The following is a 15,262-nucleotide window of genomic DNA, read 5'->3' on the forward strand; positions in this document are numbered from 1 at the left end:
CCAATGGCAACCCTTTTTTTATAACTTGGCACAAATTTCAAACTTCAAACTGAAACTTCGAAATAAAATTTAATTGTGAAAAATTTTTGATAGAGGAGGATCAATAAAGGGGATTCTTTCCGTAATAACGGAAATAAATAATAAATACCAGAAAGATTTTAAATAAAGGGTATGTAAATATGTATGTAGAATAAGTGTAATTATTAATTTGTATATATTTCAGGTTTTTTCCTTTATATATTTTATAGATGTTTTATAAATTATTCTATTTATTATCCTTGTTATGTTATGTTTATAATCATTGTTATTTTAATGATTTTTGTTGTTTTCGTTATTTTTGTAATCATTGTTATTACAATTGTTATTATTATTTCCTTTATTTTTGTAATTATTGTTGTTATTGTTATGATGATTATTATGATTTTTATATTTTTAAAAATGTTACTTATTTTTACTATTTTTATTGTTTTGATTACTTCAAATATTTTAATTATTGCCATTATTTGAAATATTTTTATATTTGTTACTATTTTTATTATTTTGATTACTTTAAATATTTTAATTATTTTAATTATATGAAGTATTTTTATTATTGTTATTATTTGTATTATTTGTACTTTTTATATTATTTGTTTTGCGATTATTATTATTTCATAATTTTTATTATTTTTTTGTTTTATTATTATTTTAAATTCAGTTATTTTAAGTATTTTAATTATTTGAAGTATTTTAAGTACTTTTATTATTTTAATTATTTTTATTATTTTTATTATTTTTGTTATATTAATCATTTTAATCATTTTTATTATTTTTATTATATTTATTATTTGTATAGTTTTTATTATGTATATTACTTTTGTTATTGTTGTTGTTATCATTATCATTATTGTTGCTTTTATTATTATTATTACCATTATTATTAGTATTATTATATTTATTGCCACACCTCTCAGTTCTTTCATACCATACTTTATACTCATGTACTACCGTACTTCTTACATTACGAAATTTATCTAAAAAAAAAAAAAAATGGCGAACTATTAATCCGCAAAATTATCAAGACATATATAGTTTAATTACGAAATGCAAAGAAATAATAAAATAAATAAATATTAAAAATTATATACCAACACTAACCCTAACTTTACTAAGGCTTAAACAAAGAACTGATGTTCACGTTAGGTCTTTTTACCCTTCATATCGAATTTTCGGATGTTAATTTGCTGAATAAAAAAAGAAGAAGAAGACATTTAAAATACGAATTTGTCGACAGTTGCTAAGAAAACATATGATTTAAAGAAAATACTCGCATAGAATTTTCAAGTGGCCGTAAAAGAAAATATTAAGTATGTATTTAAAATGCGCCACACGGAGTGCATATGAAAAATATTCATCGTTTCAAATGGTAAAATTTGCGATTAGATGTTCTAGCAGTCGCCCTTCGCATCAATTAATTTTCGACAGAAAAGCTAAAAAATTCCAAAGAGAAAGAGCTGCGATAAGGTATTTCTATCATCTCTCAACATTTATTAATCATCTTACTTTTAATTAGTAATTTTCAGAGAAGATGTTGAACTTTATGATTATTTAAAGGAAGAGATAGGCTTTCGCTTGTCTGATCGAATATTCGATATTAAGCGAGAGTTTGAAAATGCCGCTGACTTGGGTTGCAGTCGTGGTTTTTTATCACGTCATGTATTGGCAGAAAGTGTCAAACATTTAACTTTATGTGATATGAGTCCAACAATGCTTTCGCAAGCCCAAGGCACACCCGGTTTAAGGATAAGTAAAAAGGAAATGGACGAAGAGAATATTGAGGTGAACTCTGTTGGCCTATGAAGGAGGACTTATAATTTCATTAATTAAGAAATAGTTTGCAGAGAATTCCCTAGATTTGGTTATGTCGAGTTTAAGTTTGCATTGGGTTAATGATTTGCCTGGATGCTTTAGCCGCATTATTAAAAGTCTAAAGCCGGACGGTGTATTTATAGCATCTATGTTCGGTGGAGATACGTTATATGAACTGCGTTCATCTTTACAACTTGCTGACCTGGAACGTAAAGGTGGCATTGCTCCTCATATTTCACCTTTTACGCAGGTATCGCAAGAATGCGACTATTTGGTGAAAGGAATTATACAACACTCGTTTGCACTTTTAGATAAGGGACGTCGGTGCATTATTAAATCGTGCAGGTTTTACCATGTTAACGATTGACACTGATGAGCTCGTGATTGGTTATCCATCCATGTTTGAACTTATGTGGGATCTGAAAGGCATGGCCGAAAACAACGCCGCGTTCAATCGTCCGGCTCACTTAGATCGTGATATCATGTTGGCAGCAAGCGCAATATATAAAGAACTTTATACTAAGGTTAGGTGATTGATTCATTAATAAGGATATGCAAAGCAAAAGTATAATTTTATGATTAGGATAAGGGTGTGCCTGCCACTTTTCAAATAATTTACCTTGTCGGTTGGAAACCTGGTCCTAATCAACCGGTACCATTGGCCCGAGGCTCGGGAGAAGTGTCGCTTAAAGATTTAGGCAAGATGATCGAAAGCAGTAGCAAAAATAAGAAAAAAAAATAAGAGATGATTCTTAAATCGGAAGAGATGAAAAAGTAACTTTCTTTAAATAACTTAAATTATTTATTTATTTTCTCTTCTATTTTATTATACATTTGTGTATATTGCTCTAAGACATGTATTATGTTAGTGGACGAAATGCGTAGCATTATTTTTGTTAATTTTTATTTGCTTTCAACTCTTAAACAAAATGTTCATAATTTTTTTCTTTCCATAAGTTTCATAACTTTACGAAAAAATTATCACCAAGAAATTGTCATTTTTCACTATCAGTCAGCTTCATCAACATACCGTATATATGTTTATTACATTGAACTACGATATTCAATTGATCAACGAATGCTAAACTTAAATTTTTACAACTTCAGGATTTCTCAGGATGCACGAATGGATGTTTGTTAAATTGGCGTAAAGGCTCTTTTTTTCATTTCTGTTTATTCCTATAACCTAAAGTTAGTCTTCGTCATTTAATGCAGGAAAAAAAGGAAAATTGGTACCTGCTAAGATGCTAAATATGCGCGAGATTAGAAGCAAGAAAAGGGCTTTAACTACATATTTTCTTGCTTCAATTTTGGTCGTTCTTGATATTCTCCTAAGTATGTGTAAATGCTTAAACTCCAACTTTTTCCCGAAAATGTACGAGTGTAACGATAAAATAGCAAGCTTCGGAAGCGAAGGCATCTTATTCTTCGGTTGTAAGTTATTCTAAAGCATGCAATACGCATGTAATATATAAAAAGTGCCTTTAAATGAAATTTATAAAAAGTGCCCTTAGCAATCAGATATCTAATCTGACGTTTGTTACTGCAGCATTTTTAACTTCTTTGACTATGTACCAAATTGGAGTTGCCTAATTTTTCCTACTTTCGCTACTTCTACTATCGACCTCGAATCTCAAGCCGATCGATAAAGAAAAATATTTGACTTGCTTTGATTAGTTATACAAAAAATGGTTCCAAGACTAATTTTAGCTAGAGATGTTATGGGTTCTATTTTCTTATTTACTTTAAAGAAATTATGCCTATTTTAAAATTTGATTTGTGACCATCAACTGCGAGTCTATGTGTCCACCATGGATCACGAGTTGGAAAAGAAAAGCAGGGGGAAGCGGACGTGGGTGACTTTCCTCAGAATGTTATGCTCATTGAATAGATATGTGCACTGTAGTCTTTGACGCATACTTTTTTATGACATACTACTACATACGGCATGCGTATTCGCTGCTTTCGATAATGATTATAAAAATATAATATAAAATGTAGTATTAATTTAATTAAATAATATCAAGTTGAACATCATCTCTTTTTTGCTTAAAAATATACTCTATCTGAAATTTTAACTAATTGTGTTCCTTAAAGATTAAAAATAATCAATTAAAAAAATATTAAATACGGTTAAAAATGTTATACGGAATAATTAAAGAGAACTGTAGAGAAATAAATTAAGAAAGACTCTTTTTTTTTGGAATAAGTAATAAAATAAATAAAGCAGCCTTAAAATTAAAAGTCTCTGAATATATTCATTTAAAAAAAAAATGTAAAAAGTATAAAATATGAAAAAATGTTTGTTGCATTAAAAAATGCATCAAATTTAATTTAAATCTATACATAATATATACCATAAAAAACAAAACTGCAAGGCTTTCAGAATTCCACTGCGAGAATCCTAAGGAATGTTAATATAGAGATTTTGCTTATCTTTTAGCGGCGGTTGCGATAATGGCGTTAATGTCTTAACTGATAAAGATTTTGTGGACGAGGAAGCGGGTGGTAGTGGAGACTCGACTTTTATTACAAGATTGACCTGACGTACAGGCGTCTGATGTGGTGTCGTGTCAGGAGTATTACTTATAGTATTCCGGGAGGTCATCGTCATATTCGCTGCTGCAGCAGGTAATGATTTGAGAGGCGATTCATTAATAGCGCTCGCGGAAGTACATGTAGCGGTTGGCGTTGTCTTTAATTGATTCGAGAAAGCTAACAGGTTATAAGTAGGCTGCGTACAAAAACGTCAAGTACCCGGCAGCAATTCGCGTTGTGGCGTACTTTGTAAGGCGTTAGCTGTCTTCAAATGTATGCTAAGGATAAGAGCAATTATTTAATATAAGATTTATTTATCTATTTAAGTATGAATTTCAAACTTACTTATTGTCCTCCATTGAAAATGTTTCAGATGAGCCGTGCGACGCCATTGACGTACCTGCAAGCGAACTTCGAATTGAGTGATTATCCTCGTGTGGTAGAGTTAAATGTACTATAAATATGTTCAATTTCGCATAATCAAAATGATAAACATTTTGTTAAAGAGTAAAATATTTGTTGTAGGAAGCGATTAAGTTACAGTTCATAAATTTAATTACAATTCAAATTAGTTTTAGCGTGTTATTTAACTGTTATAAATTATTTGAAACATCAAATAAATGCATTCATTTGATAAGTAACAAAAAAGTTGTTTTTCCATTGAATCAACATTAAAATGAGCAAATAAAAAGCATTCTACCTATCAATCAATCTAAACGATTATCGTAAATGAACGTGAACGAAACACATGGATAATGCGGTTATCACACTTCTTATAACTGAGAACCATTTATTTTACCACTTTTGGCAATGATGCTTCTTACGCTTCACGTGCTTTCCTAATTTGCATGAATGTCGTATATCGCACGTTGCATGTTTTTTTAGTCAAAGTAAACCTAGCGGGTCAAGATATATAAAGAAGTTAAGACATGGGTTCATCATATGCTTTTAAATAGCATTCTTATTACCTAGACACCACTACCGCTTTAAAATCAAATTTATAATATAATAAAAGACTTTTTCTCTTGCACCATAGCGACATAGAAAAGCATGAATGCAAGCGGATAAACGAAGAATCTTTTATTTTGAAAATGTACCTTTTGAGAAGTGGGGTTATGGTAATTTTAAGTTGAAGTTATGTTAACGTTAAGGTTATGTTGTTATTAGTGCTTGCATGGTAATTTTGTTATAAGCAAATGGGGCACAACCAATCTATTTGCTACATTTTTTTAATGCAAATAAATTTGAAAATAATATAGAAATTGCATACAAAAATATTTTTTTTTATTTACTGAGTATATATAAATAACTAATTAAAGTTTAAACATAAATTTTGTGATAATTACAAAAGAAAATTTGGAAATGTTTTGAAAATATACATTTTTTTTTTTTTTATTAAATTATGTTGCAAATGGAGGAAAAGAAGGATTAGATTCTCCTCTAAAGGAATTCGCAATTTTCAAGGGAATGTTAGTTTTGTTTTTTTTTTTTTCGTTGTATTCAAAGAAGAAACAGTCATTACAGGAAGAAAGAATTTTTAAGAGCTAAATTTAAACAAATAATACATATATATAAATAAATATAAGATTTGGTTAATGCGATAATTAACTTAACATAGGTACAAACCGAACAAACTACTTGAGTGAAAATGAAAATTTTTACTTTAAAATTAGTTCTAGACTATTTGGCCTCCGAAAAGATAACGTAAATGTATAAAGGAATAAAAAATCAAGTCTTCATTGCATACGTATAATACATAAATTAGTTCTAAGAAATACTAAAAATACAATTCAAATTAATTGAATTTACCGAAATTTACTTAGATAACTCAATAATTTGTAAAATTCAAACACAAAATATACTAAGCTTTAGTACAATTATTTAGCATAAAAAAAAAAGAAAAAAAAAAAAACACTAATTTAAAAAATTGTACTAAATTAAGGAAAATCCAAAATACACTTTTCCGATAGGTATTCATTTAGGTAAGTGTACAAATTAATAAATACAATTTAAAGGCGAGTGTTTTCTACGCTTAATTCTTCATCGTCATGATCACTGACATTCACAATATCACGCTCAGCTTCTCTCACGTGCTTAATCTGCTTGCAAACATCTTCATCACCATTAATATCGCGATTATTATTTTCACATTTTTGGTACAACGTATCATCACCATTTAATTGCTGTTGTTGTAAGTCATCGTGCAAGTCATTAACATTACAAGTCCATTTTGTGATTGTGCTATTTGTGCTATCGGCATTGGCTATATTGATGGCTGTGCTGACGATATGAAAACTAGTAGCTGAAGTCGTTGTTTCTGTAGTTGATGTGATAGTTGTCGTACTATGTGATGAAGCAGACAGATTGCTGATGGGGATGTTGGTGACAATAAATCCGTTACTATACAATGAACTACTGCTAATTGCTGGTGAAGTGGCTAAACTAGTGATACTTTGATAAGTTTTCATGGAATATGCATCACCTAAAAAAAAATGTTTTCAAATTCATGCCATAAAGTTAAAGAAATAAAACAAGAAACAAAGGAAAAATGAAAAAAGAACAAGTCAAAGGAAAGATAAAGTTAGCCACGTTATAAACATAAAAAATACGAAAATAAATTTAAAACATGCAATCAAAAATATAGTTAACCGATAGACGGATACAGCTCATCGTTAGCAGAAAATACTCTGCGCTTCTCTAGAAATACGTTTAACCGTTAACCTTTCTAAAACCGACTAAATGAATCAGCCTACGTTCATTTCTTTGCCTAAAAAATAATATCAAACCCCCAACACGGCTTCAATGTAAACGAACAAACTGACTTAACTAAATTACGGAAGAGGGTCGACTTTTTTCATTTTTGTCCCCCTCATTGCCGCTTGATAATGACTTCGTGGTCGGACAAATTGTCTCAGGAGCAGGTTTCCAAAAACTTTATTATCTGCCCTCCGTAAACTTCACTTCTATCTGATGCTATCGATAATGTCGCAAATTCTAAAAATTATTTCCTCGCAATTATTATTGCTCTTGAACGATACGCGGGTAAATGAAAACTGCACTTTTCGTGATTACAATCGTTTGACTTACAAATTTGATCTATAGTATTGAACTAAAAACACGTTAGCAATTAAGTTACAACTTCAATTTCTGTTAAGAGTACCGCAACAAATACACTTAAAAAGGAAATTTTTTATATTGTATCATCATCATTTTTTATATGTATATCAATAACGTAATCTTTCTAATTAATTCACTTCTAACCAAGAAAGTTGATTGCGTCTTACAACGAGAAAATCAAAAAACGATTATACCGGAAAGTTGCATATCAAATAAAATTAATACTAGGACAATTAATTGATAACACACTACAAAAATGAATTTAAATAAAGAGAGAGTTGCGGTTCATGAACAGCAATAATAAGTCGGAAAATGCAATACTCAATAAGCAATTTTAATCTCAAAGTTCAGCTAGTTGTCCCCAATTACTTAGCGGCTGATTTACTTTACACACACTAAGTGACTCGCGAAAGCAATAATAAACATACATTTGATTTAATAATATCATCAGTATTACAATCTTTTTTCGTTTTTTTTTTTTTTAGAAAGTTGTAGAAATTCTGTTGGTTGTTTCAAGGTTAGGTCATCACATTCGATCTTTTAGTATTTCAACTGACCCCTATTTATTTAATAAACTTCGACGAGAAGTTACCCAATTGTGTTCATATTCTTTAAGTGCACTTGCATCAATTTATGGTCATTATAATTTCTCCAATGGATTTAAAAAAAGGGTATGTCTATAAAATTCATTGTTTTGTTGTCGCATTGAGATCATATGAGAAGAGCGTAATGCGGAGAAAATATTGCAACTACTCGTGACAATAAAGGATGGCTTTTTGGATATTTCATGAATTCTAGTAAATCTGGTAAACTCCTATAGGCACTGTATGGTGGGTTAAAATGATAAATTGCAATAAATATTGAAAAATGTGATCGTTCATGTCAAGTGCATAATATTTGCAAAATTTACGTGTAATATACATGCATTATCAACAAAAATCTATATATGCAAAATTTTATAATATAAACTGCCAGTTTTTATAAGTTCTTTAATACTTTTTATAATAGTGTTTGCACATGAGATTTTTTGGCTTACTTATAAATGCAGGATTCTATATAAAACTTTGACATACTTTTTTGTTATAAACTCACCCGTAGCACATTCTGAAGTTTCGTAAGAAACATTAGATTGTACTTCAATTGCATTTTGTTCTTGTCTGCAATTATTATCAAAAAATAGGTTTCAATTAATTTAATAAATTTTGAAGGAAGCTGCTACTAGCACTTACCTTAATATCACATCATTAATAACCTGTTTTTCGGTATCTGTATATTCCGAACGTCGCCGCCCTATTTTCTTTTCAATATCAGCTTCAATAAATTCTCCCAATGGTTTCGTGGGGAATTCATTTACTTTGGCAGGAGGTGGTACATCAAGTTTTAAATCTTTCAGCTTCTTCATTACTCGCTCCAAAGCTTCAACAACGTAATCGTCGTTGTAACCAAAATTCTTGTGCAATTTAACTTGCAAATATTCAATAATAGAATCCATGTCTTTAAGGCGTAACAGTTCATTTTTGTGCAAATACAATATTGTTATTGCCATGGCCGTAATGACCCGATCACCTTCCAGCAGAAAAATGTCCCATACACGTAAACTTAAGCTGAAGGGTATCTAAATACAATAAATTTAACACTATTCACATGTTCACAAATACATGTTTCTAGGCCATACCCTTTCCACAAACACTACAAAAAACCATTTAATTGAATACAATATAGCGTCGACGTTGTGCTTTATAAAATGCTGATGTAATTTACGCATGATTTTTGACATTATACGGTCGTGATGTTCCAAAAATCGTGTCAATTTTGGAAATCCTTCTATAAATAAGCCATGCATTGCATACTTTTTATCCACTATTAAGGTATTCAAAGCCCAAAATGCCTCTTCTTCTTGCATATATAAAAGAAGAACGGCTGCAACGCAGGCCATACCTAGAAGTCGACATAAATAAACCGTAAAAGAATGAAATTAAGCGCTTACATACCTTGGCAGTAGCCCAATTCGGGATTATATACACTATAAGCGTTTAAAACGTTGAACAATGACACTTGCTTTACACTATAGCGTTCACGATACGCTAAATTATCACGGAATTGTCTATTGACGTCGGAATCTATTTGTCGCACTTCTGTTGAGTATTTGCGAGACAAATCCAGCATACGCTGGTAGGTATCACGATTGGAAATCATTAATTCATCAACATTTAGCAATTTCTTCCAAGCAGGCCAACGCATACGGTCTGGTATTCCTTTGAAAACACGCTTTCGCAATTTTTCGTGGTGGGAATTCCAATTGGCAAGCATTTTCATCCATTTCTTATCACGTTCCAATTCGATTTTAGTGCGCTGCACTTCATGAGAATCGCGGGTATCTGGCAGGCGGGAATCATGCATGAAGCCATATCTAATGATATTAAAAAAGGAGAGGAAATAAAGCTTAAAAATTTGGTTCGACATACTTATCGGTTATGTGATAGATCTCATATGTAGGATTTTCCCATGGATCCACCTCATTGTTGGGATCTAAACCCAAACTGTAACGATGAAATATCAATTCACGCTCTTCGGAAGCTCGTTTTAACAAAGCTTGTTGTTCTTCATCAATCATCATCATCATCTCAATATATAAATACTATGTTTTAAAACAGCAATTAGAAGGAAGATGAAAGCACATAAACAAGCACAACGTTTTATCCTTGAGAAATGGTGCGGAAATGAACGCACTCTCCCATTGGCTTTTATTCAGATAATCTATGAAAATTGACTAAACTCCATGTATAAGCACAACTTAACAATTAACACTTCTTTTAAATTGATCGCCAACGCATTTCAGAAGGCACCTAAAAGCGTTTTGTTGTAAAGCTTCTTCTTTGGTTTTGCCAACAATGACGTGATTCTTTTTTAATTTTTTTTGAATTACATTTGTTTTTTTTTCTTCTTTTATTTATACGCCCCTTCTGTATGAACGCGTTTAAAATTTCAAAATTGATAATTATTGCTGTTGTGGCTTTTTGTTTATCATCAATAAACTTCCTGCTTTTCTTGTACGATTTTCTTTTTACTTTTCTGCCTATTAGCAAGCCTTCTTTTTTGTTGTTGGCATTTCTTCTTTGACTTATTTTATATAGCAAGAAAATGAAAACAGATCTCATACATTTACCGAAAGTTTTTTAAATTTCCGTTTGTCGAAATTGTATCTCTATTTTCAAATAATACGATAGATTTTTCTCCATATTTTTATTAAATTTTAAGAAAAAAGACTTCACCAACATAAAAATAAGAAATAAGCATAATTCCGCATAATTCCGTTGTGTGGCCACAGTTTTGCAAAACGTAATTACAGCTTAGCCAGGCTGATAATAAAATAATACTGTTTAAGGATACTTTTTTGACATTATCAACTTTATTGTTGTGCTCAGATTGTTTTGGTATATGCATGATGCAAACGCGGTCGAAAAGAAATATTTATAACCCTTTTTCTAAATTTGGAAACTGTAATTAGAAAAATAATTAGAGAGAAGTCGGCATAAATAAACCGCAAAAGAATGAAATTAAGCGCTTATATAAGAACTCCATTGACATTATGGGTTACGGATTGCACACACAATGAATAATTAACAATTACATCAAGCACCAACCGTCAAAATAAAATGTTACTGTACATGTTTACATATAGCTTTCATTGCATGGCTGGAGTAAAAATCATAAAAAAATATTTTGCATGATGCACGATGCAAATGCGTTTATGTATTGGCGCTTAAGAAGTTAAGCAGTTTTTCAGTCAGGTTGTCCGTTATTGTGCTCGTATTGAACGTATTCAACAGTAATTCGTCTCATAAGCAAGCGCAGTCTTGCTTTCAACCTTTTCAACGCCTGATAAGAGAGTGTTATTGCATTGGACATATACTTCATAAAATAATCTATTCATTATCTCGTTCCGTTTCACATATTGGCAAAAGTTTGTTGGATTGTTTAATTCGCCTTCTCTATCAACAATTTCAACACTTCTATCTTTTGTACACAATAGTATTAAATTGTTTAGATAATTTAACCGATTTAATTATGAAGTAAGTTTTACCAAAGTTAATTAAAACTTTCATAAAAACTTATTTTCTTCAATACTAGTAAGAATTTATATTTTATCTCGGAGTTAAATAACACAATAAGCTACATTTCTCAATAAAAGAATGTCCTTTATTATTTGGACATATAAGCCACAAATCTATTGGCTTAGTCCATCTCTGTTCAACATACCAAAAAAAAATAAAAATAAAAGAATGTCCAATGATACTCAAGATCTCAAAACAAACTCTACTTTTTTGTATTTAGAATCAGTGTTGATGGCTTATTGGTTTATTTCCCTTATGAGTACATTTATCCAGAGCAGTATGCCTACATGTTGGAACTTAAGCGTACTTTGGACGCAAAAGGCCACTGCCTATTGGAAATGCCTTCCGGAACAGGGAAGACTGCTACTTTGCTCTCACTAATAGTGGCTTATATGATTGAGCACCCGGAAGTTATAAGAAAGTTGATATATTGTTCACGTACAGTACCGGAAATTGAAAAGGTTATAGCAGAATTACAAAACTTACTGGCTTACTATGAAAAAAATGCTCCTCAACCTCCGGCTATAATAGGTTTGGTATTGAGTTCTCGTAAAAACATGTGCATTCATCCAGAAGTGAGTAAAGAACGCGAAGGTAAAGCGGTAGACGGTAAATGTTATGGTTTAACCGCTAGTTATATTAGAGAACGGCATGAAATAGAACCGGAGACACCTATATGTACGTACGTTTTAGTCGGAATAGTGAACAAGATTAACTTACCCAATTTTTCTTTTGCTAGGTCAATATTACGAGGGTTACAGTTTGGAGGGCAAGGAATCTGCTCTTCCTGTTGGAATTTACAGCATTGATGATCTTAAAGAATACGGTCGCATGCGTAATTGGTGTCCTTATTTCTTGGCTAGGCAAGCAGTGAGTTTGTAAAGCTTTACGTTACATTACTTTGTACAAAATAATCCGAATATCTATTTTTGTTTTAAGATCAATCAAGCCCATATTGTGGTGTACAGTTACCATTATCTTTTGGATCCCAAAATTGCTGAAGTAGTATCCAAGGAAATGTGTCGCGAAACTTGTATAGTCTTTGATGAGGCTCACAACATAGATAATGTCTGCATTGATTCGATGAGTGTCAAAATTAATCGCCGAATAGTAGAACGCAGCACAAATGCTTTAAATAAATTACAAAAACTAGTGCAAGAGTAAGTAAGAGTAAGATTTGTAAGCACAGTTATTTTTATGCTGAGAAACATTACATGCTTTATAGTTATCGTGATCAGGGTACAAGTCGTTTAAATGACGAATATCAACGAATGGTTCAGGGGTTAAGGGATGCTAGTGTTCAGAGAGATACGGACATGATATTGGCTAATCCTATACTACCTAATGATGTGTTGAAAGGTGCATTTAAAATATCATATCAAATTCAACTATCATGAAAATGTTTGCAGAATTTCACTATTTTTTTAGATGTAATTCCGGGAAATATGCGTAATGCTGATCACTTTCTTAGTTTTCTAAGGCGTTTCATTGAGTACATTAAAACCCGTCTAAAAGTACACCATGTAGTACAGGAATCGCCGGCGGGATTTTTAAAAGATATAGCTACAAAAATATGTATAGAACGTAAACCTTTAAGATTTTGTGCGGAGCGCCTAAGCAGCTTATTAAGAACTCTGGAAATTAGCGATATGACTGAATATGGTTCCTTAATATTGGTTTGCTATTGCACGTAAAAAAGCTAAACAATATTCACTAAATTGCACATTTGCACGTTACGCATTTCGCTACTTTAGCTTCTACATATATTAAAGGCTTCACCATCATCATTGAACCATTTGATGACAAGACTCCAACCGTAGCGAATCCTATCTTGCACTTCAGTTGCATGGATTCTTCTATAGCTATAGCTCCGGTATTTCAAAGATTTCAAACTGTTGTTATTACGTCGGGCACATTATCGCCTATGGATATGTACCCGAAAATTTTAAATTTCGATCCAGTTGTAATGAGTTCCTTTACGATGACCTTGGCCAGGCCTTGTCTTCTACCCATGGTCAGTATTTTTAAATTTACTTTATGAAAGCTGATTTTACTGAAAAATATTTTAGATTGTTTCTAAGGGTAATGATCAGGTGGCTATTTCTTCGAAATATGAGACCCGTGAAGATACTGCCGTTATACGAAATTATGGGCAACTTTTAGTAGAAACTGCAAAAACAGTTCCCGATGGGGTTGTTTGCTTTTTCACTTCTTACTTGTATTTGGAGTCGGTGGTGGCTTCTTGGTATGATCAGGGTATTGTGGATACATTGCTCCGTTATAAGCTGCTATTTATTGAAACTCAGGACAATGCCGAAACTAGCTATGCTTTAATGAATTATGTTAAAGTAAGCAAATGCGGTATGATTTAAGTAAATTTGCATAATTTTTTTTCTCCAGGCTTGCGATTGCGGTCGTGGAGCTGTCTTATTGGCTGTAGCCCGTGGCAAAGTTTCAGAAGGAGTAGATTTTGACCACCACTACGGTCGTGCGGTACTAATGTTTGGCATACCTTATGTGTTTACTCAATCCCGAATTTTAAAAGCACGTTTAGACTACTTACGTGATCAATTTCAAATACGTGAAAACGATTTCCTCACTTTCGATGCTATGCGCCACGCAGCCCAATGCGTGGGCCGTGCTTTGCGTGGTAAAACTGATTATGGTATTATGATATTCGCTGATAAACGTTTCTCGCGTCAAGATAAACGCGGTCGGCTACCAAAATGGATACAAGAGCATTTAGTGGATAGTTTTTGTAATCTTAGCACAGAAGAAGCAATGCAATTAGCTCGTCGCTGGTTAAGACGTATGGCGCAAGCATTCACGCGTGAAGATCAACTGGGTATATCATTGTTAACGAAAGAACAATTGGAAAATATGGCCAAAGAGAAGCTCGAACGACGGGCGCAAGGTAAAGAGAGTGCAGGCGGAGAAGTGATGGAGCTATAAATAATATCGCTTATATGATAAAAGTGAAAATGAACCGTATTATGCGAAAAAAAAAATCAAATTTTACACGTAATGCTAGGAAATAAAATTGATTTTCATAATTTCTTATATATGTTTAATAATAATTTTTTCGGTTGACAGAGAAGAAGACAATTAAAGTAGATCTCTTGAATTGATACTATCATATATAAAATACTTATTCATCATACGTAAATTACCAATACACTGGACCCAAAGGTGCCCGTCTATGTAGGATAATATCCAAACCAAAATATTTTTTCTCCAAGAGACTTGTAGTTTGAATTGAAACCTGAATGTAATGCATAATGATCAATCAAGTTTAACACTGGCTAAGGAAAACTACCAACAACCACAAATGCAATTAAGACCAGCAACTGCTGCTATATGACAAGTGATATTGCGATTGGCGCCACTACATGTCCGAACATAGCATCCTCTTTAACATAACTTTGCTTTTTCATTATTTTTGTTTCTTCTTCTTCTACTGAGCTAACCCGGTAAAAATAAACACAGTCCCACCCAACTCTATACGCATTATGTGGCTGAGTTGTAGTGTTTCGGAGTTTAAATTGGTATGCAATTTTGATCGGCTGTGGTAGTTTGTTGGACCCGACTCATACAATCGTTCCTACGGCGACCGAAGCTTTACATGGTAAAAAGGTAGAATTTTC

General features: G+C 32.0%; 3 protein-coding genes across 5 annotated transcripts; 2 read left to right on the plus strand and 1 right to left on the minus strand.

Annotated features, from left to right (window-relative positions):
- Positions 1–1,345: 1,345 nt before the first annotated feature.
- Positions 1,346–4,055, plus strand: LOC119636373 (arginine-hydroxylase NDUFAF5, mitochondrial). The gene is made up of 5 exons (XM_038031687.1): positions 1,346–1,503; positions 1,563–1,818; positions 1,874–2,098; positions 2,160–2,372; positions 2,432–4,055. The coding sequence occupies exons 1-5, from the start codon at positions 1,349–1,351 to the stop codon at positions 2,588–2,590; spliced, it is 1,008 nt and encodes a 335-aa protein (XP_037887615.1). The 5' UTR covers positions 1,346–1,348; the 3' UTR covers positions 2,591–4,055.
- Positions 4,056–4,416: 361 nt separating this feature from the next.
- Positions 4,417–10,700, minus strand: LOC119636624 (USP6 N-terminal-like protein). 3 transcript variants are annotated; one of them, XM_038032106.1, is made up of 7 exons: positions 9,969–10,700; positions 9,495–9,913; positions 9,179–9,441; positions 8,733–9,118; positions 8,596–8,660; positions 4,732–4,786; positions 4,417–4,664 (listed from the first exon to the last, which is right to left on the minus strand). In XM_038032106.1, the coding sequence occupies exons 1-7, from the start codon at positions 10,124–10,126 to the stop codon at positions 4,598–4,600; spliced, it is 1,413 nt and encodes a 470-aa protein (XP_037888034.1). In that variant the 5' UTR covers positions 10,127–10,700; the 3' UTR covers positions 4,417–4,597. The 3 variants fall into 3 exon arrangements, with proteins under 3 accessions (XP_037888034.1, XP_037888033.1, XP_037888032.1); XM_038032105.1 differs by having other exon boundaries at positions 4,419–4,664; positions 4,732–4,840; XM_038032104.1 differs by lacking the exons at positions 4,417–4,664; positions 4,732–4,786 and adding an exon at positions 6,285–6,868.
- Positions 10,701–11,496: 796 nt separating this feature from the next.
- LOC119636390 (general transcription and DNA repair factor IIH helicase subunit XPD) lies at positions 11,497–15,262 on the plus strand. Its single transcript, XM_038031705.1, has 9 exons — positions 11,497–11,576; positions 11,839–12,296; positions 12,358–12,488; positions 12,558–12,778; positions 12,844–12,977; positions 13,047–13,294; positions 13,351–13,632; positions 13,688–13,966; positions 14,019–15,262. Exons 1-9 carry the CDS (start codon positions 11,572–11,574, stop codon positions 14,568–14,570), a joined length of 2,310 nt encoding a protein of 769 aa, XP_037887633.1. The 5' UTR covers positions 11,497–11,571; the 3' UTR covers positions 14,571–15,262.

Source organism: Glossina fuscipes, unplaced genomic scaffold (assembly GCF_014805625.2).
Source record: "Glossina fuscipes isolate IAEA_lab_2018 unplaced genomic scaffold, Yale_Gfus_2 28, whole genome shotgun sequence".
Lineage (NCBI taxonomy): Eukaryota > Metazoa > Arthropoda > Insecta > Diptera > Glossinidae > Glossina > Glossina fuscipes.

Bases quoted from the DNA above. Each gene is read 5' to 3' on its own strand.
- LOC119636373 (XM_038031687.1), top strand. From the start codon at position 1,349: ATGTATTTAAAATGCGCCACACGGAGTGCATATGAAAAATATTCATCG. The intron at 1,504-1,562 runs GTATTTCTATCA...AGTAATTTTCAG, and splicing joins AGAGAAAGAGCTGCGATAAG to AGAAGATGTTGAACTTTATG. The intron at 2,373-2,431 runs GTTAGGTGATTG...TTTTATGATTAG, and splicing joins ATAAAGAACTTTATACTAAG to GATAAGGGTGTGCCTGCCAC.
- LOC119636390 (XM_038031705.1), top strand. The intron at 12,779-12,843 runs GTAAGTAAGAGT...CATGCTTTATAG, and splicing joins TTACAAAAACTAGTGCAAGA to TTATCGTGATCAGGGTACAA. The intron at 13,967-14,018 runs GTAAGCAAATGC...TTTTTTCTCCAG, and splicing joins CTTTAATGAATTATGTTAAA to GCTTGCGATTGCGGTCGTGG.
- LOC119636624 (XM_038032104.1), bottom strand. From the start codon at position 10,126: ATGATGATGATGATTGATGAAGAACAACAAGCTTTGTTAAAACGAGCT. The intron at 9,442-9,494 runs GTATGTAAGCGC...GTCGACTTCTAG, and splicing joins CGAATTGGGCTACTGCCAAG to GTATGGCCTGCGTTGCAGCC. The intron at 6,869-8,595 runs GTGAGTTTATAA...ATTTTTTTTTAG, and splicing joins AACTTCAGAATGTGCTACGG to GTGATGCATATTCCATGAAA.